At 37.2% G+C, this 27029-nt stretch overlaps 1 protein-coding gene across 7 annotated transcripts in view; it reads left to right on the top strand.

Annotated features, from left to right (window-relative positions):
* MAP3K4 (mitogen-activated protein kinase kinase kinase 4) overlaps positions 1-27029 on the top strand; it is a 62987-nt gene that overhangs the window by 21777 nt on the left and 14181 nt on the right. For 4 of the 7 annotated variants that reach the window (XM_053938006.1, XM_053938002.1, XM_053938008.1 and 1 more), the window contains 15 exons: positions 3264-3410; positions 4585-4742; positions 5060-5176; positions 5583-5682; positions 5769-5852; positions 7823-8089; positions 9935-10084; positions 11085-11246; positions 13652-13785; positions 15363-15441; positions 17457-17535; positions 19725-19821; positions 20699-20815; positions 24556-24656; positions 25740-25820. In XM_053938006.1, coding sequence (XP_053793981.1) covers positions 3264-3410; positions 4585-4742; positions 5060-5176; positions 5583-5682; positions 5769-5852; positions 7823-8089; positions 9935-10084; positions 11085-11246; positions 13652-13785; positions 15363-15441; positions 17457-17535; positions 19725-19821; positions 20699-20815; positions 24556-24656; positions 25740-25820 — 1873 coding nt within the window. The remainder of the gene's footprint in view (positions 1-3263; positions 3411-4584; positions 4743-5059; positions 5177-5582; positions 5683-5768; positions 5853-7822; positions 8090-9934; positions 10085-11084; positions 11247-13651; positions 13786-15362; positions 15442-17456; positions 17536-19724; positions 19822-20698; positions 20816-24555; positions 24657-25739; positions 25821-27029) is intronic. The other 3 variants (XM_053938003.1, XM_053938005.1, XM_053938004.1) reach the window with 3 other exon arrangements.

Below are 27029 nucleotides of genomic sequence, written 5' to 3'. Positions count from 1 at the left end.
GTCCCTGCATCCTGGCAAGCATACCCAAATCGGGGTTATATCAGATTATCTCTAGGAGTAAACATCTAAATAAGCCCTTGGACTCATTATGATCTCACATTCCGGTTATTTGCTGATCCTAAATCCATTGCTGTGTTACTCTGTGGTCCCAAATAAATTTGTCTTCTCTTCCTTCCTGCCCTATGCTCTCCCTCGTTCTCCCCATTGATTGAAGCCTACAATTTCAGCCTTAACAAGCATACTACTGCATAGTATACTTTGTTATGAAGAACAGTATATCCTTCAGAGACGGGGGTGATTTTGTTTTTTTCCCCCCCCTTAACATTTTGTGTGCTCCTTCTGGGCTCTAAGTTAAGTAAAAACTACACTTTCTTCCTGGAAAACAATGTGTTTGTACCAGACTGTTGTGGTGGTGGATACTGCCTTTACTAATGACATTGAAAAAATGAATTCAACTCAGCAAATGCTTCCTGTCCCACACAATATTTCTGAACAGGCAAAGGAGCTGTGGAGGATGTTTTGCAAATAGATCTGTTTGTTTTCTGAAGAATTATAATTCCTAAAACCTTCAGCAAGCTGAAAAGAAGAGTCCAGGAGTCTCTGTTATTCTGCAAGTTCACAGAATGATAGAGAAGACTGGGTTAGAAATATTCTGGTCCAACCTTCTGAAAGCTGGGTCCTACAATTAGATTGATCTCCAAATTAGGTTGTTTTATTATCATATCAGAGCATTGCCAGCAGGTTGAGGGAAGTGATCCTGCCCCTCTACTCAAGCCTTAGTGAGGTGCATCAGGACTGCTGTGTCCAGTTCTGAGCTCCTCAGCACAAGAGAGATGTGGAGCTCCTGGACTGGGTCCAGTGGAGGACAAAGATGATTAGGGGCTTGGAACATCTCTCCTGTGTGGAAAGGCTGGAGGAGATTGGCCTGTTCAGCCATGAGAAGAGACAGCTGAGAGGGGACCTCATCAATGTCCTGCATCACACTCTGTACCCCTCAGAAGCTGACCGTCTGAAATATGAGCAACTCCTGTATCTTCAGTCATGCTGCTCTCCTGGCCACTGGGCAGGGATGCAGAACTTGTACACAACTCAAGACAGCTGGGCCATCTTAACTGCAGACATAAGATTTTTCAATTCTTTCAAGGTATTATTCAGGAAGGAGAGCTGGTGTTGCAGCACAGCATTCTGGAAGTGGCACTGCTTCATTTTCTTCTGTAAGATGGTCTTACCATCTTGATTGTTCTTTGTATGCAAGTAGCACAGCAGAGTGTTTTTTGTAGTGATTGACCTAGAGAATCTTATTTGAGGCACTGAGATCTTTGTGTCTCTTGCTTTTTGGTACCATTTGAAATATGTAGCAGTACTGTGTGAATGTATCAGTTATGGTAGTCTTCTTACTTAACTTTTTCAAGGTAACATTACCTTTTTGTATTAGTAGCAAGTCAATTGTATTAACAAATTAATAAGATTTTCAATAAAAAGTATATACACAAAAAGAAAACTAACACAGATTTTATGCCTCTTACAATGTGCCTTTTTTCCTGTCCTTTCTTGCTACCATCCTCCTTTTTGTCCATGTTTCACTTTCAGTACTAGTTTTGGTAATCCTGATAATCCTGTGTTATTGGAGAGAGCTGTTCTCTTTTAATGGCAGTTTAGTACCTGAACAGTTCAAGATGGTTCTCAAATTCAGCATTTGTGTGGAGAGGTGGACATGTGTATGTGCATGTGGATTATTTCTGTTTGGTTGTTAAATTTGGTATTTTTTGTCTTGCCCCGCCTGCTTTGAGAAAATAATTTATTGTATAAACTACCTAAACAAAAAGCAACCCATCAAACCAATAATAGTGATAATATTTTCAGTTTAAACTGTGTATTCTTTCATGTGCTCATTATGCACCAAAATTATGTTTGGCCACTGCCTCGTGAATTTCAGTTTCAAAAGTTGACACTAAGATTAGCTCTACTTATTTTTTGTAAATCCTGTATTCTGTTACTCAATAGCATACCCCTGTAGAAAAGTATTATTTAAATAAACTCAATTTTTAATGAAGCTTTTCAAATTTATTTCAGAATGGATGTGCATTGAAGGGAAAAATAACCCTATAGGTTAACAGAAAGTACACTGGATGTGATTGAGTGAAGAAGGACATTAATTTTAAAGTATATGACATGTTAGGGATACAAAAATGTCCATTTGGATTTCCACATTATAAAAAATTACTTTTTTTTACCTCTTTTCACCCAACATCATAAATTTTAAACTGTAGAGTTCAGACTATTATCCTTGTTTCCTCTGCGCATCAAGGAACGCAGTATAAGGTGTTCTGGCCTGTAAAGGTTTCCAGAGACTCTTGTCATACTAATAGCATTCTTGTTCTGCTTTTGTGCTATTATAATTTCTCATACATTGAGTCCACTATGTTGATACATTAATTTGCCAGGAGAGCCATTATAGAAGATTTTAAAAAGCATATTAATCAGCCAGCAATTCCACTCCCTCTGACCCTCAGAAAAAAAATCAGGGTTTGTCAAACCTGAAGACTTAATGATGATGATCTCAGAATACACACTTAGCACTTGAAGGGCTTCTGAAAGAAAGGCATTAGCATGTTCATGTAGGTTTGAAATGATCCTTGCTCCTTGTGTGCTCCTGTACCTGTGGTTGTGCTTGTCACTTGAAACAGATAAAGACTAAGCTTTCAGGGAGAGGTGACAGCTCTTCCGAAGGCACCCCCTTCTGCAGTTGAAAAGAGAACTTTCCTCATGTTAGCTTTGCCCAGGGAAGCAACAAAAACGCACTAATTGTTTTCAGTCTGATATAGATTTTGGAACTGAGGGCACCTGCCCAGGAGATTGACAGTGAATTCACTGTAGTAAAACATTTCTCTAAGCATATGCTAAACACATTGTGTATTTTGCCTGACTTGCTTCCATTGAAAGTGGTGATTTCGTGACTGTGAGGCCTTTTGCCCCTTTCTAAACTAATTATCCAGTAAGCTGCTTGCTGTGGCATTGTGCAGGGAGTAAGTCTGAAACCTCTGCCTCCATCTTCATTTACACTGATGTGGCAAATAATGGGATTGCAATAATCCTGGAAAACTAGTGACCTCTTTCTTGCAGATGTGTAGAGCAACTGTATTTGTTTCAAAAAGCTGTAGAAATTATTTAGTGGCAAACTAAAATATTGAGACAAACTGACAAGGGGTGAATTTAAGAGTAATGTCTTCACTGATGGCAGTTTCGGGGTTTTTCTCTTGCAGCTAGTGAGAGAGTGTAAAGAAGTTCTGAAGGGTGGACTCTTAATGAAGCAATATTACCAGTTCATGTTACGGGAAGTGTTAGATGACTTACAAAAGATTGATTGCAACATTGATTCTTTTGAAGAGGATTTGCATAAAATGTTAATGGTAAGCTTCAAAAAGGAGTGTTCAAGTAAGTGTATTGATGTGAATACTGCTAATAGAAATCTGTTAACCCTTTTAGGGATGGTTGCCTTTTTTTTTCCTACTTTGTTACAATTTTGTTGTTTTAATGGACTTGTAAAGGTAACACAGAAGCCGCTGTTGTTTTAGCAATACTGGGTTTTGTTCTGTGGTACAGTGTACTTGAAAATTGCCTGTATTTACCAGAAGTGGTTCATATATATAACTTTAAATTCCATAAGTTTGAACTAAGCTTTTAATAACCTTTTTAATATTGAATAAAGTATTATTTTTGGCTAGTACTATGTCTTTGTGTATTGGCATTGCATTAAAGCATAATTGATGCCTTAGTGTTAATGTGTATTCATTGCTGCAATTAGTTAAAACAGTCTTTTTAAGAAAAACACTTAGCCTCTGAAATATAAGGGTTGGAACTAGATGATCCCTAAGGATCATCTTTCAACCCAAAAAATTCCATGATTCTATGATCTTGGCATTTTGACAGTGTAGTCTGATAATACCTGAAACCAATAGAAAATATCTTAACCATTTTTGAGGAGGAATGTTATGGATTATTGAACTGAAACAAAAGGTAATTTTTTGCATTCATTATAATCCTGAACAGCAGATGGCTAAAGAAAAATTGAACTTACCTGGATTTTTTATATTGGTTTAAAACAACAGTAGTTAAATAAAGATGAGAGATAAGACTTGATATAAAGGAACACCAAGTATAATGTAGAATCTCAGAAACCTTTTCATGGCACTTATCCATAACCAGGAGGATATGTTCAGATAAAACCTTTTGACATAATTCAGTTAATAAAACGTTTAGAGACTGTTTTCAGCAGTTTAGCTTTAAAAACTCTGGCTACTGTGGGTATTCACTACTACAATGGTAAATAGCAGCACAGCAAGCAAGGTGGTCAATATTTACAGGAAGGCATTGTGAAGACATAGAATTTATTACTTGCTGAGCCATAAATTGCACCTTTTGTGTGAAAACATGGAGCTCATTTTCAGTTGGAGCAAATGAAAATTATTGTACAAATACCTTCTAAAATTTCATAATACTGAATTTTTCTGTTGATTTGAGAAGTTCTAGTCCTTAACACCTTGTGTAACAATTTCTCTTTAAATTATCTATTTCCTTGTTCAGGTTTACTTTGATTATATGCGAAGCTGGATCCAAATGCTGCAGCAGTTACCTCAAGCATCTCATAGTTTAAAAAATCTGTTAGAGGAAGAATGGAATTTCACCAAAGAAATAACTCCTTATATAAGAGGAGGTGAAGCTCAAGCTGGAAAACTATTTTGGTAGGTTTTATTTAATTCCTCTGCTTATGGCGTTGTTTTATACCAGAGGGGTATTCAAGTCAGCAGTTGTTTGGGGTTTCCAAATGGGACTTCATGAGATGTCATTAAGCAGCTGTTAGTCTTTGTGAATGTATGGATTATTGCAGTGGCTCGATGTGTAGAATGCAGTAGGTGCAGGTGGTTTCTGTGGGCCCCAAGATGCTCCTTGTTTCTGTACATGGACTTGGAAACAGCTCTCTTGCACTAAGAAGGAAGAAGTATAAGATACTGTGCTACCTCAATAAGACTCCAAAGTTCCACCCTTTCTCTTGCTACAGTGATATTGCAGGAATGCTGCTGAAGTCTACAGGAATATTTTTAGATTCTGGACTACAAGACAGTTGTGATGAATTTTGGGCCAGTGCCGATGACAGTACTGCATCAGATGAAATCAGGTATTAAACCTTTTGGCTTAATAATAACAGAACACTTACATATATTTCTCTACCTCTGAAAGATACATAATGCATTTTATTCCTTTGAATGCAAACTTAGTAAATGCAAGGCTCCATAGACTGTATCACTGTATTTCTTGTGCAGTAGTAATAAATCATCATTTTGTTTTTTTGAAGCCTAGTAACCTTCTCTTTAGTTCAGGCTCTGAGAGGTTTTTATGTAATGATATTTGAATTAGATTTTTATATTCTTACAAAAAAAGTGCCTATGCGAAATCATTTGTCAGCTGCTTGCAAATATTTATGGTCTTCTTACTAATACATGTAAATAATTATTTTCTAATGGCTGTGTAAGTGTAATATGACTTATTAAAACATTGTCATTTCATTTCTACCAATGTTTCAGGAGGTCTGTTATAGAGACCAGCCGAGCACTGAAAGAGCTGTTCCATGAAGCTAGAGAAAGGGCCTCCAAAGCTCTTGGTTTTGCTAAGATGCTGAGGAAGGTAAGTTAACAGAGTCTCCTCTTACTTATATGCTTTAAAGAAATTTAGTCTGAAAGCATATTCCTTTGTTTTGTCATTATTTGTAGGACCTTGAAATAGCAGCAGAATTTGCATTGTCAGCCCCTGTGCGAGATCTTCTGAATGCTCTGAAAACAAAAGAGTATGTGAAGGTAAATTCACATAGGTAATAAAGTTTAGAGGCATGAAAGTGAACTGAGTATGCTAAGCAAAATGTCAAATACTGGCATGCTTTAGTGTTTTAATGGGACATCTATATTTCAACATTTAAAGTGTTGTGTATTTAATATTGAATTGTGATAGCCAAATTCTGTACTTGTGCTTGTATGAATGAGAATGCTAGTCTGTGTTTTGGGAAATGAGTGCCTTAATTCCTTTTTTTTCTAAAGATTCTCTCTGTGACTGAGGAAAACCTTTCTGTGTAATAATGCTTAGCAGTGAGTGCTATGAAACAAATGCTTGCAAATCTATAAAGTAAATGGATACATGTTTGAGTAGATAATCTCAGACTATAGACCTGTGTATTGCTTTTACAAAGAAACAGAATTATAGTGGAGGTCTGCTTTAGCAAGCTTTCTAGAGAGTACTAAGGACGTGAGAAATACAGGGACTCTGTTCTGTTCCAGAGTAACTGTTGCTAGAAAACTAATACACTGCAAAAGTAAGTTAAGCTCTTGGTGCTCTATGTTTACTGCAATGTAAAGTCCCACATTTGTGGTTTTTGCAAAATTCCTTAAAAAATCAGCTTCAACAGTTCAATTGTATTTGTTCTTTTTTTGTCTTTCCACGCATTTAATATATATTTTGCAGTTGGGAAATAACGCACAAACTTTTTCATTACATGATTCCAGTTAGATTTATGTAAATGTTTGCTAAATACAGAACTTTGTTGAAGAGGAAACAAACAAATTCACAGGAGAGAAGTTCATAAGGGATTGTAAATACATGGATAAAACAACTGGCTCAGCAGGGCCCTGGTCTGTGAATTGTTTGAGTTGGAAAATAGCCAGGGAAATCAGTATATGTTTATTTCTAAAAAATATTGTCCCCCCAGGTATGTTGTCTTGGCTACTTCAAGACACCAGATTAGTTTTAGTAGACTTTTTAAAGATTGTATCTTTTTCTTACGTACATTTCTGGAAGAAAAAAATGTGTCTTGAGTTTGAGACATCTGTTATACATGGGTTAAATGACACACATTTTGATAATGAACACTTTATATACTGGCCCTCTAATAGCATGTAGGGAGCTTAAATTCTTAACAGCCTTTTCAGGCAGATGCTCATTAGTTTTGGGAGTTAAATTTAGCTTTTAGTAACACCCATCTAATATTTTGCGTTGGCCTACAGATTATAGTCCTTTTAGTTATAAAATATGTCTGCCTAATGGTAGAAGTGCTGAGTGCAGTGTTTTGTCTTAGCTTGGTAATATCACACTATGAAAAGAGAGAGTTTAACTGCACCGTGAGTTACCTCGTGGCAGGTCAAGATACTGGTTATTTTACAGTCTGCTTCTGATGCCTAACTTGGTTGAAGTATTGCTACCAATGTGACAGATATAATTGGAAGTAGTTTTTTAGTAGTAGCAGTAGTATTTTATTAAAAGAGAATGCTATAACTGGACTTATTCTGGCTTTTATGAAAGTAGAAGAATAATGTATACTTTTTTAGACAGATTTTTGATTACTTGTTGTCTTTTGTAGTCATTGAGAAAGGTATGAATTCTGAAGGAGTTTTTCTTTTAATACTCCCCTCTTTGTTGACTAATTTACTTTTTAAAATATGTGTATATATATTATATACTCGTGTATGCATACATATATAGTATATACGTGAAACTGGACTTTAGAAAATTCCTTTAGAAGAATATGTAGAAGGATTAACTTGAAGTACATAGAAAGAAGTCAATGAAAATGGTGATCCAGTGGACTTCTAAAGAAATAATTTATAATGCATTTTGACTTCTAATGTAAAAATAGCAGAAGGTATGGTTTTACTGTATATTGTACAGCCCATTATTACGGAGATTCTTCCTGTTGCTTAAATGATACTACCTATTTTATCTTTTTTATTTATCATACTGACAATGAGATTCACTCTTTCAGTGTATTTCTTTTCTGCAGGTACAAATTCCCGGACTCGAGAGTTTACAAGTATTTGTACCAGGCAGTATTGCGGGGCAAAGGGCCGTGATTCTGCAGCTCCTCAATGCAGCTGCTGGGAAGGATTGCTCCAAGGATTCAGATGAGCTTACATATGAGGCCTACTTGCTAATGACCAAACACAGTGACAAAGACCATGAATTAGATGACAGCTGGAGTGCGTGGGAGGGTCAGCCGGTCAAAGTAGTGCCACAGGTAGAAACCGTTGATACGCTGCGCACCATGCAGGTGGGTGTGGTCTTATTCCCCCACTGTTGGTTACCTCTACACTTCTATGAATGCTTATTCTATCAGATTAATTGGAGTGATTCAAGTGAAGCTTGTGTCCTTTTATAGGTAATAAAAAGTTAAATTCAGGAATAAGTTTGATCCTTTGTTGTGTTAAATGCAAATATTAAATGGATTGTAGCATTTCCTGGCAGGATCAGTCTCTACAAATGTACCTTTTTCAGAGTTGTACTTGTATAATAGTATTACAAAAAAGAGATACTTTTAATATATAATTGGGTGTTCAGAAGTGTGGATAAGACTTGAAAACAGAACATTTCATTAAGACATCATCAGTCTCCAAGAACATGTGATGGTTCTGTGCTTTCCACACACTGAGGCATGAAACCAGTTACTCTTATTCTTGGATGAATTGTGACATTTAATGTTAAATTTCTCTGGAAGTTACTAGATGTTCAACAGTTCTGCAGGAAGAAATGTTTCCAGTCATACTTTCCTTCTTCCCAAGCCAACAGGGTTTCCCTGCCAGCAGTTCTGCTGCACTCTGACAGCTGAGCCAGCTCTGTGCCCCTTGTGTTCTCATATCCTTAGTGTTAAGCTATGTGAATTTTCTTTTTGGTATGTCATGCAGTTCCTTGGATCCCTACCGTAAATGGGCTGTACTGTCCATGAAGAGAGTGACTTTCCAGGTCTCTGTGCCTGACCTTTGGCATTCAGAGGGTTCTAGCAATTACAGGCAGTTGAAAAAGTCACTCCTCTACATACTGCTGCTTTTAATGTGCAAACGTGTTCGTTCTTGTTTGCCTGTTGTTCCAATTGATGAATAACAAAAGAGCCTTTGATTAAGTGCTTAGAAGTTCTTTGGACTTCTATCAAAGTTAGTATTTCATTCAGAAATGAAAACAGCAATAGATGAAAATTGGTTTGCAAATGGTTTCTTCCATATGTAAGTGTACATAAAACACTATGTGTGTGTGTTTATATGTCTGTAACACTTACTAGGTTTTTTTTTTTTAATCCAGGATTGGAAGGTTAGGAAATAAAAAGTCCTTCAGAAAGATTCTGTCTTTAAAAAATGCATTTTCATTGCAAACTAGAGAAAATGTAAGGTGTCAGTTAAATACTCATCAAATGTAAGAATCTTATCAACACTTAAAGAATTTTGAGCATGAAATTATTCTTTGGGGAGGAGGTATTGAAATCAGGATGAAATAGGTCTTGCTTTATGAGTAACTTGTTGCAGATGCATTGTCTATAGTTTGAAATCAGCAGAGCTTAGTATGGCAGCACCATCTGTGACTGTATGCTTTTAAAGACTTGTGCAGTATCAGAGTTCTGGTTTCCAAAACATATCATATATTGATAATTTTCAAATTTTGAGCAAATACTGTGTGTTAAATCTGTGTCTTTCCCTATTCAATAGTGGGCTTTTGTCCTGAAGTATGCTGTGTTTCTTGGATAAAACCTCTTTGTTTATGTGATGGTTGTTATTTCCATCTGCTTTGAGAAAATATAATTATTTTTACTTAGCTGTTGGTTTTTTTGTGTATAGCTAGTCTGAAGATAATTTAATGCAGTGTTTCCCATCTTTTCCAGAAGTGAATAGGGCCATATTCCCCATGACAACTTCCTGTGGCATTTACCCTAATGGAACTCTGCCACTAGATGAGAGTTTTAGTTGCCAGCATCAAGCTTTTCTGTGTGAATTTAGATTTTAATGAATACTGATTAGAGGTCTTTCATAGATTAGAATTTAAAAAATAACTGATTAGAAACTGGTGATATTGGATATATTTTTACAGAGAGGATTTTCTTTACAAGAAGTAGTGGTGTCTTGTATTCTAGGTTGATAACCTCCTCCTTGTAGTCATTCAGTCTGCCCACCTTGTGAGTCAGAGAAAAGCTTTCCAGCAGTCTATTGAAGGGCTCATATCTCTGCACCAGGAACAGACATCCAGCCAACCAATCATTGCCAGAGCTCTACAGCAGCTAAAGGTAAGCAGGTTTGGAGATTATTTATCAAAACTGATGGTGCTTTGCTCATTGATAAGTAAAAAAGTGGAAGATTTCATTGCAAAGCTCGTGACATATTCTGCAATTTTAAGTTATGTGGTTGTCCTCTATGGACTTTACTTTCAGTACAATTTTCACTCTGTTTTTGCAAATGATTTGTGAGTGTGTTTTTGAGCTATATTGGTGTAATAATTTCTGCATTGGGTAATTGGAAAATAAGCCCATAATGCAGATGAATTACCATAGCAACAGAGTGAATACCTCTTTGGGTGGCAGCAATATTCAGTTGAAAGAAAGTGTATGATTTTCCAAAATCAAGTTCTGTCAAAATCAATGATCTGCAACAAGCAACTTTTCTGCCTGTATTTGAAAATGCAAAAGTGGGTGGTCTCTCTGTCTGTTTTCTCTTGGATTTGGGTGTTGGTTTTAAAATCTTTCTTTGCTGCTTCTGTGTGTGTGGTGTGGGATTTTTTTGTTTGTTTGTTTTGCTTTTGTCTGAGTGTTTTCTTTGATGGGTTTGTTTTGTTTGTTTGTTTGTGAGGCTTTAAGTGGCTGTATCAAGTCCCTGCATTCAATTGAGGCTGTGTCCAGATACCAAGGTGAAAATAGAACCAAAGGCTTGGTCATGCTATAGATAGTAGAACTCATTTTCTCCTTTCTTGTCTGTCTGGTTTTGGTTGGATGTTTTTGTTTGTTTTGTGGTTTTTTTGTTGGTTCCCTGCTCACCCTTTTGCTGTCTTTGTTTTTAAAGTTAATCACATGCAAGCGAACTTTATTATAATATTTGAGTTAATTACAGGACTTGCTTCATGCAGCTGCTGGAAAATGTTTGTTTTTTCAAGGCTGATTGAATTTTTGTGGCATTATAGTACCTTTTCATTTAAAATAATGTAATTGTTAGATTCATGTTTGCCTTATATTCTACAATTGACAAGACTAAGTAATATTTTGCTACCCCCCCACCCTTTTTCTTGTTACTCAGAATGATGCATTACAGCTATGCAATAAGATAAGCAGTGCCATTGATAGAGTTGATCACATGTTCACATCTGAGTTTGATGCCGAAGTTGATGAATCTGAATCTGCCACTTTGCAGCAATACTACCGGGAAGCCATGATTCAGGGTTATAATTTTGGGTTTGAGGTAAGGAAACAAAAACCAATTGAAATGTATGGTTTTGCATTGGTGTAAATAGGGTAACTAATAACTGTGGAAATACAAAGAATTTATGGAACTATTGAATTATTTAGGTTGGAAAGGACCTTTAGCATAATCAATCCCAACTGTTAACTCTGTTAACCACCAGGTCCACCACTGAACCATGTCTACATCTACACATCTTTTAAGTAACTTCAGGGATGGGGATTCAACCACTTCCTGTGGCCTGTTCTAATGCCTGACCACTCTACCAGTGAAGAACGTGTTCCTAATATCCAATCTAAACCTCCTCTGGCTCAATTTAAGGCTGTTTTCTCTTGTCCAACACTTCTTTACTTGGGAGGAGAGGCTGACACCCACCTCACTATAACCTCCTTTCAGATAGTTGTAGAAAACAATAAGGGTGCATCTGAGCCTCCTTTTCTCCAGGTTAAACAACCCCAGCTCCCTGAGCCGCTCCTCTCAAGACTTGAACTCCAGCTTTGTTGAGCTTCCCTGGACTTGCTCCAACACCTCAATGTCTTTCTTGTAGTGAAAGGCCCAATACAGTGTTTGAGGTGCAACCTCAGCAGTGCCCAGTACCGTTACTGCCCCAGTCCTGCTGGCCACACTATTGCTGATAGAAGCCAGGATGCCACTGGCCTTCTTGGCCCCCTGGGCACACACTGGATAATGTCCAGCCAGTTGTCAGCCAGCACCCTCAAGTCTTTTTACCCCAGGCAACTTTCCAGCCACTCTTCCCCCAGCTTGTAGTGCTACATGGAATTGTTGTGACCCAGGTGCAGGACCTGGCATTTGGCCATGTTGAACTTCACACCACTGGCTTTGGTCCAACAATCCAGCCTGTCCAGATCCCTCTGCAGGGCCTTCCTGCCCTCCAGCAGATTAACACTCCCATTCAACTTGGTGTCGCCTGTGAATTGACTGAGGGATCATTGATAAAGACATAAAACAGGACTGGCCCCAAAACTGAGTCCTGGGGAACCCCAAAAGTGACCAACTGCCAACAGGGTGTAGCACCACTCCTTAGGCCTCGCCAGTTTTTTACACAGCAAACAGTGAACCTCTGTCCAGACCATGAGCAGCCAGCTTCTGCAGAATACTCTGGAAAACAATGTCAAAAGCTTTACTAAAATATAGGTAGATGACATTCACAACCTTTACCCAATCCACTAAGTGGCTCACCTTCTCATATAATGAGGTCAGGTCAGTCAAGTACGACCTGCTTTTCAGAAACCCATGCTGGCTGGGCCTAATCTCCTGGTTGTCCTGTAGATCCATAACCTTCAGACTGACAGGTCTGTTGTTTTCTGGATCCTCCTTGCAGTCCTTCATGTAGATGGGCCTCACATTTGGTAATTTGTAGTGAACTGTGACTTCCCAGTTCTAGCAGAATGTTATAAAATATGTGTTGCCTCAGAAATTTTACTTGAGAATAACTGAAAAGCAACAGATGAATCTGATAAATCTGTTAAATTAGCAATGTCTAGAAATCTGAAAAGCTTTTAAGAACTTCATGATTTCAGGTATAGTCTTGTAAGCTCTGCTGCTTGGCAGCATTTTAGATGATATTGAAATCATTAAGGTTGGAAAAGACCTCCAAAATCAAGTCCAAACTTCAACTGAGTGCCACCGTGCTCACTAAACCATATCACAAAGGGCCATATTTACTCATTTTTATAATACTTCCAAGGATGGTCACTCCACCACCCTGTGGTTTAACTTACCTTCTCACCATTTTTCAGCCTAGAATAGCATAATACTGTAACATGAGACATTCCTTCAGAGTTTGTGATGGTTCTTTGATGTAGTACGAGCTTTTGAGTGCTTGCATTAGCGTGCAGGCATTCAAAATGTTATGTTCAGATGTTTTAACTGTTTTGCTATTTGATTCCTCTGGGCTTTGTGAAATTTTTTAAAGATTGTGTCATATCCTAATGTACTTCTAGGATAGTCTTATAAGAAATAGCTGGTATTTGTTTGATTTTTAAATGCACATAGATAACTTTTTTATCCCCTAATGTTACTGCAATATAACTAAAATAACTAAAAATAAACACTACTTCAGTTCAATCTCTGGTTACAGAACCAAGTGTTTATGTAGGATGTTTCTTCAGCAATGTGTATGTACACTGTTAAACATCAGCACGTGCCTGATGCACACAGAAAAATGCAGTGTGGCTCAGTACTGCCTCTCACTGTATCGTATTTTGTATCGTATTTTCTTAATTAATTTTTTGTCTATAAGTAGGCAACTGCTTGCATAAAATAATTTTGTCTAAGAATAGGATGTGACTTGTCATACTGTAGAGTTTTGTTAGCTTGCAAATACTCCAGTGGATATTGTTCTTCGTATTAATATGTGAAAAGTAATCTTTAGTTTCTTTCAGTACCATAAAGAAGTTGTTCGTCTGATGTCTGGAGAATTCAGGCAAAAAATTGGAGACAAATACATCAACTTTGCCAGAAAATGGATGAATTATGTGCTAACAAAATGTGAGAGTGGCCGAGGCACTCGACCCAGGTAACAGGCAACTTGTTACTGCCACGGTAGTTTTTGGTAGAGCTGAAGGGTTGGGCTCAAAAAATTGGAGTAAATGAAGTGATGTCTGGCTGTTGGCCAGTCACTAGGGTGTTCCTCGGGGCTCAATTTTAGGGCCAGTTTTTTTCAATGTTTTTATCAGTGACCTGGATACAGGAGTTGTGTACGTACTAAATAAGTTTGCCATACTAAATTAGGAGAACACATTCATTCTCTCAAGGGCACAGAGATTGTACAGAGAGAACTTGATAGATTATGAGGGCTGGACAATAACCAACCTTATAAAATTTAACAAGGACAAGTGCCAGATTTTGCACCTGACGTGCTGTAACTCTGGGTACCCCTATAGATCAGAGGCCAAGCGATTGGAGTGTAGCCATTCAGAAAGGGACCTTGGGGTTCTTGTTGATTGTAAGCTTTGAGTCAGCGATGTGCCCAGGTGGTGAAAAGGGCCAACTATATCCTGGGGTGCCTTAGGCACAACAGATCTAATCAGCTGGATGGAGTGATTGTACTACTGTGTTTAGCATTGGTGCAGCCTCACCTCAAGTACTCTGTGCACTTTTGGGCTCCATAATCTAAGAAGGACATAAAAATATTGCAGCAGGAAGGGCAGTGAAGATGGTGAAAGGACTGAAGGGCAAGATGCAATGAGGAGTAATTAAGGACACTAGGTTTGCTCAGCTAAGGGAAGGAGAAAATGATTTGCTATCTGCAATGCCTTCATGTCTTCTCTCTGGTGACTGAACAAGAGAAAATGGCTTAAAACCTGCATTTGGGGAGTTTTGGATTGGGCATTAGGAAAAAGTTCTTCACTGAGAGGTGGTCAAGCACTGGAAAAAGCTCCCCAGAAAAAAGGTCGTGGCTCCATGCCTGCTGGTGTTCAAGAACCATTTGGACTGTGCTCTTAACTTCTGTATTGCCCTTTGTGGAGTCTGAAGTTCAGTTCTGATATCTGTGTGTGCCTCTTCCAACTCAGGATATCCTGTGATTCTATTTGCATTTTGTAGGTTGCAGCTGCTAGTTCAAGTAGGTCAAAGAGGGAGGCAGTGGGGGACAACAGGTGGCTGAAGACACAAAACTCCCTTCAGCCAAGTTACTTATTTACTTTGCCATTCTAGGCCATGAAACCACTGATGCCCAGTCATTATTAATCAGATAGTCATGAAATCTTAAGTATCCTTTCAGTCTTGTTTCAGAAAGGAGACTTCAGGCAGGGATCACAGTGGTTTGGCTTGTTGCTCTGAAACAAATGATGGTTGAATTGATGATACTGTTTGGAAGATAGCATGTATATGGGTGTAGATACATAGCATGGCCTGCCCACCTTATTTGACAGTGTCCTTGCTAAAACCAGTCTTTGTCCAAATATAACTGGATAAAAGGTAACATTTTTACATTTTATATATTAGTCTGTTTTTTTCTTAAATGAGGATTTTATCATATTTTATAGAGGAAAAAGAACTAGCTGTTATTTACTGTTCTTGGATGTAGTTGAAACTCTAAATGATAGCTTTAGCCAAAGACTGTTTCATTTTCTGTCTTTTTCTTTTATGTAGGTGGGCAACTCAAGGTTTTGATTTTCTTCAAGCCATTGAGCCAGCATTTATTTCAGCTCTCCCAGAAGATGACTTCTTGGTATGGATAAGTTTTTCTGCTGGTGTTTATTTATAAATGCTTGTAAAGCTATCAGTATATGTTTTGCAGGGATACTTTTTATAAAACATCTGAACACAGATGTTAAAATTGCTGTTGTATATCAGTGTTGATGCTGCTATCTCTTCTGTTTGTTAGATTCTGAAAAGAGTAGATTTGTGACCACTGGCAGTGATGGTTTCAGTTTGCTGACAAGTTGCTGGTACTATCTTGGGAGGCCACCTCCCTTTGTGTCTTGGAAAGTTGACAGCAGCTTTCTACAGAGATTTTTGATAAATCAATTTCTAAGCTTCTGAGGCTTAACTAACACCCAAAGTTCATCTGTGGATATGAATACAAAATCCCTGTAATTTATAGATTTTTTTATTTTCAAATAGTTCTAACATGAAACAGATTTTAAAGCATCTTTCTTTTGTTTTTGTTATGAAAAAAAACAGTAGACTAAAGCTGGCTTTTTTGCCTGCTCTGCTTTCCTCTTTTTTCTGTTTTGAGAATTTATTTCTCTCATCTTGGTACAATACTACAGAGACGTGAAAGCACAGTTGCCACAAAAGAGCAGAATGTGAGTGTTAGCACCTCTTGATTTTTACTTATTTCAAGATGTGTTATGAAATGCCAACCACATTAATCTTGCATAATCCAGAAAATACATTATTTAGTCTTTTTTTCACATGTGTTTTTATCAGGAGCTCTCTAGTAAATGATGTATTAGTCCTGCATTTGTGTTGCTGGGAAAGGATTGTCTGCCTTAATGACAGAGTTAAGCTGGTATTTGGAATACACTGATACTTTAGTTTTAGGAAGTAGCCCCTCAAATTCTTCTGCTTTGACACAGTTTCTGAAACAGACTTTGAACAAGTAGCAGGGAAAGAAAAGGAGGGAGCCCAAAACCCTAACTGCATTTTTAAAATTTTTTTCTTTCTTAAACTTGATTGCAATTTTAGAGATCATCACTTGAAGCCACTTTCATTATTCTGTATAGCACAGGTCACAGTATTTTACCTAGAGATGGCAACATCAATCCTGATCTCTCAGATCTACCAGCATGTCATGGAAGAATGATGGTCTATATTTAGAGCTCTGCATTTCCTGATGAAATTCTAGCTCAGTCTGCTTTGGTAAAATATGCCAGTCTGAAGCTTAATGCTTCTTTAGTTTTATAATTCTGTTTTTTCTTAGTTCTTGAAGTTCCTGGTCTTCACTAAGTTTTTGAATTTCTAGAAGAATTTTTGGCTACACTGAGTGACTGGCATATAACAGCAACCTTCATAGCAGCTTTACCAAGGGATATAATTTTACTTCTTTGTGAATAGGCATTATATTCCTGGTGTTCTGACAAGTAAATTGAACCAGAGGAAGATTTAACAACTTGTCCAAAATTACATACCTATCAAATAGTACACCTAATAATTTGGTTCAGATTGTCTGATGCCCAGTTCAGTGATTTTTAACTTCTAAAATCCCTTTCATGAAAGTTTTGATAGCTTCATGGATAGATAAGGGAAGTGCCTTTCTTTTAATATACAGGGCTTAATATTTTTGTTTTAACAGAATTTCATCTTGAGATTCAGGCCATCATATTCTCACTCAAGTTTTTTAGGTTTCTCCTTGGGATGTGGAGGGGGGAGAGCAGAGAAGGTTGTTACAGCTTTTTTCAGGAAATGTGATTTTAATTATACTAACAATGAACGTTAGGTTCCAATACCTTTATATGTTGAAATGTTCTTTATGATATGCCACTGTTCAGTTCTTACAGTTTTGTAATTTTGACAAGGACAAAAGACAAGACAAAGCTAAGACTTCTAGCTTTAAAAAAATCAGTTAAGTCAACATGCTAATGTGGATCCAGAAGTTTAATATAATAGGTAGAATATAGGGGTGCTTATCTGACAGATTACACACTTGAACAATGTAATTTTGTTACTGTGAGCTTTGTCATATGACCATCAACCTTCTTGTAACAAAACATTGCAACTTTTTATGTTTGTCTTTCCTAGAGTTTACAAGCTCTGATGAATGAGTGTATTGGCCATGTTATTGGAAAACCTCACAGTCCTGTTACAGGTTTGTACCTTGGTAAGGCAGAAGTTACTGGCATTTGTTCTGGAGCTTTGCTGCTGCTGTTGCAGAATTTTGGTTGTAAAGTGCTTTTAAAATGCAAGAAATACCAATAAAAGTATTTTCAATCTATTTGTGATTGTTGATGTGAAACCATTATTCCTTGATAAAGTGTAAACATGTGCTAGTTTTACCCAAGAAATTTCAAAGCTTTACAGATTCTTTCTTCTCATTTTATCCTTCCTCTGAAGTCCTGCAAATCTGTTAGGAAAGGACTGTGTTGTTTAAAGCTTGGGTAAAGAAGTGATTTTCACTTTAAGAAGGCAGTTACAGCTCCCTCTCCCAAAGTTTCATTGTGGCACTGCAGTTATTTACACTTTGGCACTGCAGATTTTTTTGCTTCTAGTGGACTTTATATTACCAAGTACACATGAGTTGTACATGGGAACTGTGCAAAACAGTTCTCTGCTATAAAATATGGCATAATGTAAAATACATTTTTATAGATATAAATGTTGATATCATTAGAGTGAAATCAGCATATTTGATGATGCATCTTGAGAAAAGAATGTTTTGCCTGCTCTATGTGCCTTTTACTCATTTCTTTCTCAGCACTGTTTCTGTCTTTCTCCTCTCAACTCCATTGACTCATTTACTTTTCAAAATACTTTGTCATCTCTCTTATCTTTCTCCTGGTGCCCACGTCTTGGGTGGGCTTGATGATAGAAGACATGAGGGGAGAGTAATCTGCCACCAGCAGAGGAGGTTTGCCAGTTTTTCAGGAAAGCTTGTTTTGATATAATTTTGATGAGAAAGTCTTATAGCTGACAAACCTTTTGCAGTGAAAGTCAGTCAAAGAAGCATAGTCTAAAATCAAATTTAGCCAAATTCTGTACAGTGATGTAAAACCTGTACATTCACTTTCAGTACTGCTGTTGTGAGGGAGGCCTGTATTGGTGAATCACCAGCATGATGATGCCAAATTATTGAAACTCTTATAAATGCTATTGCAGACACTACAGATCACACAACTTAAATTGCTTGACAGCTTTTGTCTCAGAGGCATGTGGAGGTGGTGACACAGATAAGTGGTGCAGTCTGAAACCTTAATACATGTGAAATTTAACTTAAACCGTATCCTGGGTGCAGATATTGCAGATACTCATTCCTGTCTCCTGATCAGAATTAAAACAAGACTTCCTAGTTACATTTGCATACCACTTTGAAGGACTTAAACCCACTGTGGTCTTTACTCCTTTTCCTGAAGCTGAGAATCCAGTTGTGTTTACACTGCTGCCTCTAGACACATAGCTGTGTATCTCCTGGTGTTTTATCCTGTCTTTTTGCTTTGTGAAACAGCTGATGTCTACCTGGGTGGGGTAGGAGCTGCATTCTGGGTCTCCTGCTATTGTATTTGCCAATTACAGCAGGACAACCAACATCTGGCCCTGCCATCTTTTGCTTGCCCTAGTAGTGCAAACAAGGCAGAAATGTAGCTCCCTGAGAGGACCCTAGCCTGGCAGAAAGTACTGACTCATAGTTTGGTGGGCAACCAGCTGTCTTGAGATGTGACTGCCACAGTATTTTTCTTAGTATTTAAGGAGGAGTTGGGGGCAGATGGTGCAGACTGCTCTTGGAGGCACTGAATTAGTTAGGCATAAAGACAGTGGCTGCCCATTTAGGTTTTGTCCAGTCTATTTGTACCACTTCCTTGGGGCAGACTGTCATGGGTGGCATTAGGTTGGGTAAAACTGTCATATATGGGTTTTTTCCACAGCTTAATTTGCTTTCTATTGCTGTCTGAGAAAGCTTAATTGTTATGGAAAGGAACATAATATTGCTCTTTGGTTTGCTAATTATTATTTGGTTAATATTTATTTTGCAATAAGATTAATTTGTGAAGTAGGAATAATGAAGTTTTAATGAAGTATGTACACATTTTCTAATTGCTAGTTTTTGACTATCTGGGGAATTTTCATTATTTTATGGATGAGTTAAGTAATACAAAAATATGAAAAGTATTAATACATACTATTGATTTATTTAAAGTTGGAATAATATCTATTTTTATTAAAGGATAAGAAAATAGGTGCCAGTTCACATTTAATTCTGTAAATAGGAATTTGTTTTAATTTTGTGTCCTGATGTGGCCCTTAAGAGAGTTTTTCTGACATATCAGTAAATGTGATCTGTTTTTATGTTTGCAGCTGTTCATCGAAACAGTCCCCGTCCTGTAAAAGTGCCTCGGTGCCATAGTGATCCACCAAATCCTCATCTCATCATCCCCACACCTGAAGGCTTCAGGTATTGAGCATTAGTACAGCATTTTAAACTGTTTTATTCTGTCTTGGCTATGCTGAATATCAGTAAATGGAACACCTTTTCTTTCCCTTTGAGGGCAAAGCAGATAGAAAAAGTTAGCACATAAGTGATCCAGAATTTATTGATGTGCTTTTAAGGGCAATACAAGTTTCTTTTACTTGCTGCTTGGCCACTCCTTGGTGCATGGGTTCTCACTTTGAAGTCATTCTCATCCCCTTTATCTTTCCTGAATCCAGTGTTTCAATGTAAAAAGCTTTAATTCAGTGAAAACTGCTCATTATCAACACTTTTATTTCCTTCCACACTTTGAATGCCTGCCTAGGTTCCTGTGGCAGTGCTTTCTGGAATTTACATACATGGAACTTAAAACTGTAGCATTCTGAGATATGGTGGCATTTCTGCATCATTACCAACCTGCTGTGAATAAGCTTAAAACAGTGGATCTTTTCTCTTGCCTTTGAAAGTGTTGACATGAGAATTATTGCAAAAACAGTTAAAAAAAAAAATTCAAAATAAACATCACCGTGCATAATTTTACACAGAGGGCCCTATTTTCCAAGAATATGATGACTTTTCTTCAGTTGACTTTTCTTTCAGAAGCCACTTAGCTTTGGCAGAAACTAGTAGTATTCAAAAGATTTGAAGATTTTTATTTTGAGGATTATTATTACTGTATACATTGGCAGCCACAAAGCTTCTGAGACCCAGAGTTACGCCACATAAAAATCTTTATGTAATGGAAAAACTTCTGAAATCAGGCATCATTATACACACTTCAATATTTTGTTTCTAAAACAAACTTTGAACTCCATACATTTTTCTTTTTAACTGTTTCCTGAAGTTTTTCTTCTTGCCACAGCACGCGGAGCGTCCCTTGCGATGCGCGGAGCCATGGCAGTGTTGCTGTGAGTCGCCCCGCTCCCGTCGGGAGTGACTCAGCCCAGCCCAAACCTCTCAGCAGTGCAAATGAGACCAGGTAGCTGCGCTCCGTGACGTAGCAGACTCATCCTCCCTACATCACCCACATAACTGTTCCCACATACATCCTAATAGATCGTTTGCACCGCTCTCTTCCCTCCCATCGTGTCTTCCACTGGCTCCTTCATTCATGTTCGACTTGAGCAAAATCACATGTCTTAGAAATTGATGATGAGACCACTTTCAGATTCAAAAAGCCTGAACATGTGGTAGTTAAAGCATGCAGTTCTGACATAGATTACAAATTTGCTCAGTAAAATGTCCATGCAATGAACATATGCCAGTCAGCTCATTGGTGTAACTTCAGTAAATAATTAGTACTGATAACTAACTCTTAGAATCATAGAATCACTTCCACTAGGATAACTGCAAGATACAACCAAGGGCAAGGATTTTCGTTTTTTTTTCATGTTAGCTAACATGGTATTGTTATTGTCTGTCATAAGTATTTTGAAATACTGTATAGTGGCAAATGCAAAATTAAACCCATGAGGATTTTTTTAATCATTTCTCCTACACTTATTCTTAGGGTGGTGCAGAATAAACTTAATATGAAAGAAACTATTCTTGTATAAGGATATGTAACAGAAACTGCTTCTGTATCATCACAAGTGATTCTTTTTTTGACAGAGCTATGTTAGTATCTTTCTTGTTTTTTGATGTTTGATTTGGCTGTTGTAATTTCAGACTGTTGGTATTTCTTCTTCTCTTATTACAAGTCAGACCACTGACATATCTCTCAGTTTGATTTTACCTTTTTTATTCCCCTGCACGCCTGACTGTGAAAAGCCTGCTCTTAACTCAGTGGTGTTATCTTAGGGTTTAAAAATAGCTTTTTGGATTCTTATTTCTACTGCAGAAGTACTGAAAGTTCTTTGGGATGGAAATTCATATGAATGGATACACATATCTGACTGCATCACAAAGCTGGTAGAGAAAAAAAGAGGTGGTGAAGGAACAATAGATTGGTGGTGACCAAAGCAAACTTGGATATAACTTGATTATGAATTGTTTTGTAATAAATAATTTTTGGTTGTGAACCAGCAGATCATCATAGTTTGATTTGTTATCAGATGCATGGCACAAGCATGCATTAAGCTGTTAAGAGGGAAGTAAATTGCCACTTTTTATATGCAATCTTTTCTGCAAGTTTTTTATTTTTATTGCAAGATGTGACTTGCACCTATTACAGCAGCCTCCAGATGTATAGCTTATCAGTCTAGGCCTTTTTTTTTGGTTGAAAATACATCTTGAATTTTCTGTCATTCAAACACAGACATTATTTATCCTTTATGCTTCTGTTTTAAGCCCCCTCATGGAAAAGACAGAGTAGGCAGTAGTCTGCAGCATTGGAATAGCCCTTTCAAGTAAGTAACATGCTAGAAAATTTTCACTGAGATGTTCTGGCAGCTTTATAAGCTGACAGTGGGGTGGATAATTAGTGTTTTTCAAAGACTTGTATTTTTTCTTAGAGTTCTCAGCTTTTTTTCTGAAACCATTTTTCTGATGGTTGTTCATAAAATATCCTATAATCTTGTTTTTTTAATGCACTGTCTGGATTTTTAAGTAGCGTTTAATACCCTGTATGAGCTAGGAATCATTTGAAGAAAAATATTATGAAATCAGAGACAGAGTTCTGAACGCTGCTGGGTTTTTTTTAGGGGTTCTGTTTATTGAGGAAGGTACAATACTACAATGTAATATATTTCTACAATTTTTTTTTTTTGTTTTAGTATAGTTAAAGAAAGTTGCAAACTTTGATGCATTGTGGTCTTAATTATGAATTTCGTTTATTTGTGCTCCAAAAGAGAAATTGAATCTTTTGGATCAATGAAATGTTTTGTGGTTTGGCAAAGTGTGGAGTCCAGTGCCAGAATAGCACAAAGACAGATGCTTTGTACGCATTCCAGAAACTCTTTAGACATTTAAAACATGATTATAAGCATTAAATATCTATGAAGAGTTGAATGTAGGAACTTGGTAAATCAAGTGTAATCAATTGTATTAGGCAGTGCATAGTGCACTAATGCCACCGTAGTTCTAGTGAAGTTTTTTTTAACAACAAAAATCAAAAGAAAAAAAAACCCACTATAGTATAACTAGAAATTAAAATCCGAAGCACCAATAGCAGGTTGTTTACATTGAGCTTTCTGGTATTTATACATTTATGCTAGGTTTATGTTTATAATCTTTAAAGATGGTCAATTTTTGAGCTAACTGTGGTTATTATTCATCATTTTGTTACTTATCCAGGCTGGAGCCAAAAATTATCTAGCATTCTTCTCTTTTACTATAATTTTTGCCTAATAATATACGTACAGACTTTCTAGATCAATAAAAGGTGTGAAATGGGGTTTAGGCACCTGCATTCGAAACTTTGGTGCTTAGGCCTGTTCAGCTGCTGCCTCATTTTAGAGGTGATGTAGTTTTGCTTGTTTTTAAGCATTTCGTGCATCAGGAATTGTTGCTGTGTATATGCTGAGAACCACCTTGCCCTTCTTGCTCATTAAAACCTCAGCTTCCTGAAGAATAATGAGGATTTTCACTAGTTTAGTTTCAGTTCCTGCTCAAACTTATAAAATTTGGTTGGGCAGTAGTAGGAAGTGCAAAGCAAACATTGTATGGAGAACATTTGCATGGGAATAGGTTGTCTGTGGTTTTGGCTTCTGTTCTCAAGGTAGTAGTGGTGTTTTTGTGGTTATTTTTGTGGGTTTTTTAAAAACTATTTTAAGGTAATACTCAGATACAATTTGGAAACAACTATGGGACTGGTAGTTCTTTCATAGGTGTGTGTGGACCTTGTGATGCAAAGTATCATCTTCTTGTAGTTGTTAGCTTACAGTGAAGCATTTAACAATGTTGCCCACTTTTCAATAACATTTGGCTCATACCTCTAACATACTATGTTTAAGAAGACATCAGTCACCATTCTTCCCCATCAAACTTTAAAAATTGAAGGGGAACCTTTTCCAAAAGGGTAGAAAGACTTCCACAAGGAATTTACGGCTCTAAAATGAGTGAACTAATTGTTGTCTGGGGCTGGAGGAAGATGGCTGAAGACCTAAGAATTTAAGTCTTGTTTCTCTTAATATTTTTTTCCTTTCTGTTCAGCCTTCTTGTTCATCTGGCTCTTACTCTGAGGCATCTGATTCCACTCTGTGCTGTCTGGAAGAACTGGGGCCTCTAAGTGATCAGGCTGCTGTCCTTTAACAGTGTTCTTCCTGTCAACCAGCTTATGTTTCTTTCGATTGGTTCTGACTTAATGACTGTGGACTGTGACTGTATTTGCAGTGCACTAGGAACATATGAAATCAGTTACTACATTTCATCTGATGATGTGGCTCACATTATCACCAGCTGAATCACTTCTGATTGTATATCCAACCCTGGCACAAGCTGCATCCTGCAGCAGCTGTCATAGTAGAAGGTTACAAGTCATGAAAATGGATTCTGTTGTTACAGGCAAGAAACAGTTTGAAGTAGTTTATGCTTTGGAAGCTTAGGGCTTTTTCATATAGCAGCATAACCAAAATAATCTAAAAAGTTTTCATTTGAGGGAAAAAGAGCATAGAGAGGGTTTTCTGTTTACCTTTCGGCATCAGTTTTTCTTTCATGTTGCTTTCATGGTTCATATCCTAGGCTTCAGAGGTTCTGTCTCTTAAAAACTGCAGTTAAATTAGCATTGCACTACATAAACACTAATGACAAGTTAATTAGTATGATGGCTCTTTTTAACAGGGGTTCCAGTGTCCCTGAAAATGATCGACTTGCTTCAATAGCAGCTGAGTTGCAGTTCAGATCCCTTAGTCGTCACTCCAGTCCCACTGAAGAGCGAGAAGGTGATTGTCACAGTAACAAATTGTGACCTGGATGTGCAGATGCTTTATGTCATTAATATATTTCTCTCTGTTCCCAGCTCTTACCCTTTCCAAAAATTTTTTCACCTCATCGCATTCAGAAATCGTAGATTTTTAATTTGTGGGCTTATATGGTTAGAGGAAGTCCTTTTGTTCTCAGATTTATTCATTATTCTCTTACCATTCATATTGTTTCTGAATTGTATCTGAAGGGATTTCCTGGTGCTTTACTGAGTTCCAATGTTCAAAATTAAATTAGTAATATGATTTCTGAATTATATACCCCATTTGATAGTAAATTTCAAAGAATGAGGTATGAACTAGATCCATCAGGACAGGGAAGTGCTTTCTGTCCAGTTCTTTATTCTTGCAGTATTCATATTACAAATACTTGCTGTTGTTTGAATCCTGGAAGAAGGGACAGGATGTGTGACTTGATGTCCTGATCAGGACTTCTCCATCAGGTTTCCCCAGCCCCTGTATATGTGGTATTTATTGCAACAAATACAGTGAAAGATTGACTGTGCAAATTAAAAGGGAATACAAAATCTGAAGCAAAATAAAGTTTATATTGTGGACATCCACACTGGATTTCATAGAGAGAAATGCCTTAAAAATTATATTAAAAGGTGTGGGAGAGTTTTTTCATCTTTGTTAGTTTTTAAGCAAATGTTGAAAATACTGTCTGCCTCATGCTTATTCCATTTTTTTGGTATATATATTAAAAGGAAGGTGTCTTAGGTTGGAATGAATACAAATCTTATTCTAAGGAACCTTAGAAAATTGTTTTCCTTCAAATATCTTGCATATTTAATTCTGAGTGCCCTGGCTTGAAGTGCTTCCCTAAGTTGTGGAAGGAGATCTCTGTTTCTATACAAATGAAATTCTATTTTATAATTTGTTTTCTGAAGAGAAGTCAATTTTGATTTCAAGAGCATATGTTACTATACATGTAGGACTATTAGTCCTATATGTAGGACTAATTTTCAGCTTCTGCTGGAAATAGTGGCATAATCTTTAATACAAGATAAAACTGCTTTTGTCCTCACACTGTTATTTCTCTAGAGCCATTGTATCCAAAAGGAGATTCCAGTGGTTCATCCCGCCGGAGTTGGGAGCTCAGAACGTTGATCAACCAGACCAAAGGTAGGTGTTTAGGAGTCACTGTAATGTAATGTCTGTTAGACTAGTGCTGTACTGAAAGGTTTGATTTTATTGTGGATTGTGAAGAGGTTTTCACAGCTTTATACACAGGAAAGAGAAAAAATAAAACCCTGATTGCAGCTATCGGATATTGCTAACAGAATCACGAGGTGTACTTTTTGAGGTAGGAGTAATTAAATTTTATAAAACTTAATTCTTTTCAGTGTTCTAGAAAACTGAGTTCATTTATTACTATATAGAAATTGCAGAAGTTTGCTATCCCTATTCAGTGCCCAATTGTGACAGTAGGAAGCACTTCCTCACTTTCTAATAGCTCTCCCCAGTGTGGGATTTTCCGATTTTAGGTGTCTAATAGTGTGTGATCCCACACTGTCTCCTAAATTTAAGGCTATTGTGGGGCTCCTTCCTCTCTGTCTTACTACTGATTCTCATGAAACTGAAAGTAATTTGATCACTTCAGACACTCCTATACTGTATGGATCAATACATGAAGCTTGTTTGCATATATTGTGGCAAACATAAATGTGAGAGTAGAACCTCATGAAACATGAGAAAAAACATTTCTGTCACATTGGAAACTGGCCTACTTATGTGTGTTACACAGAACACAGGAAGAATTACAAATTCTTATTCTGAAATCTAGAAGTCAGAACATAAATACTGAATGAATTTCAGTTTGTTTAAACTGAAAAAGAAGAATGAAGGAAAACTTGAAAATTTCTAGAAGATTGCTGTAATGGGAACTGGTTTTACTGTCCACTATGAATAAGACAAAGATTTGGATTTAAAACTACGGCAAGGTGTATTTGGTATAGCAGAACTAGTATTAACTGTGGGTAGGGGAGTAGAATATATAGTTTGGGAGTATCATCTCCATCCTTTGGAGACTGCCAGGAACAGGTTAGGCTACTGATGTCAGCAGTGACAGATGTATAATTTTTGTGCTTTACTAGGAGGGGATGAACTAACACTGCCCTGAGATCTTTGGTCTCACTCACTAGGGTGCTGTTTCATGATAAGACTTGAGAGCTGGAATTTCTGATACATCTAAATCTTTGAAATAACAGATGCCAGGGCTCTTTCAAGAAACCTCTCATATTTCTGAAGACAAAACCTTACCTGTCCTTCTTTCCTTAGTGCTTTTATGACCCTAATATATTTCCGCTCTCAGAGGTTAGTTACAGGTCAAAT

The sequence above is a fragment of the Vidua chalybeata genome, chromosome 3 (genome assembly GCF_026979565.1).
Source record: "Vidua chalybeata isolate OUT-0048 chromosome 3, bVidCha1 merged haplotype, whole genome shotgun sequence".
NCBI classification, from domain to species: Eukaryota; Metazoa; Chordata; class Aves; order Passeriformes; family Viduidae; genus Vidua; species Vidua chalybeata.
Note: the sequence above shows the minus strand (reverse complement) of the source record. Positions and strands in the feature narration are given on the sequence as shown.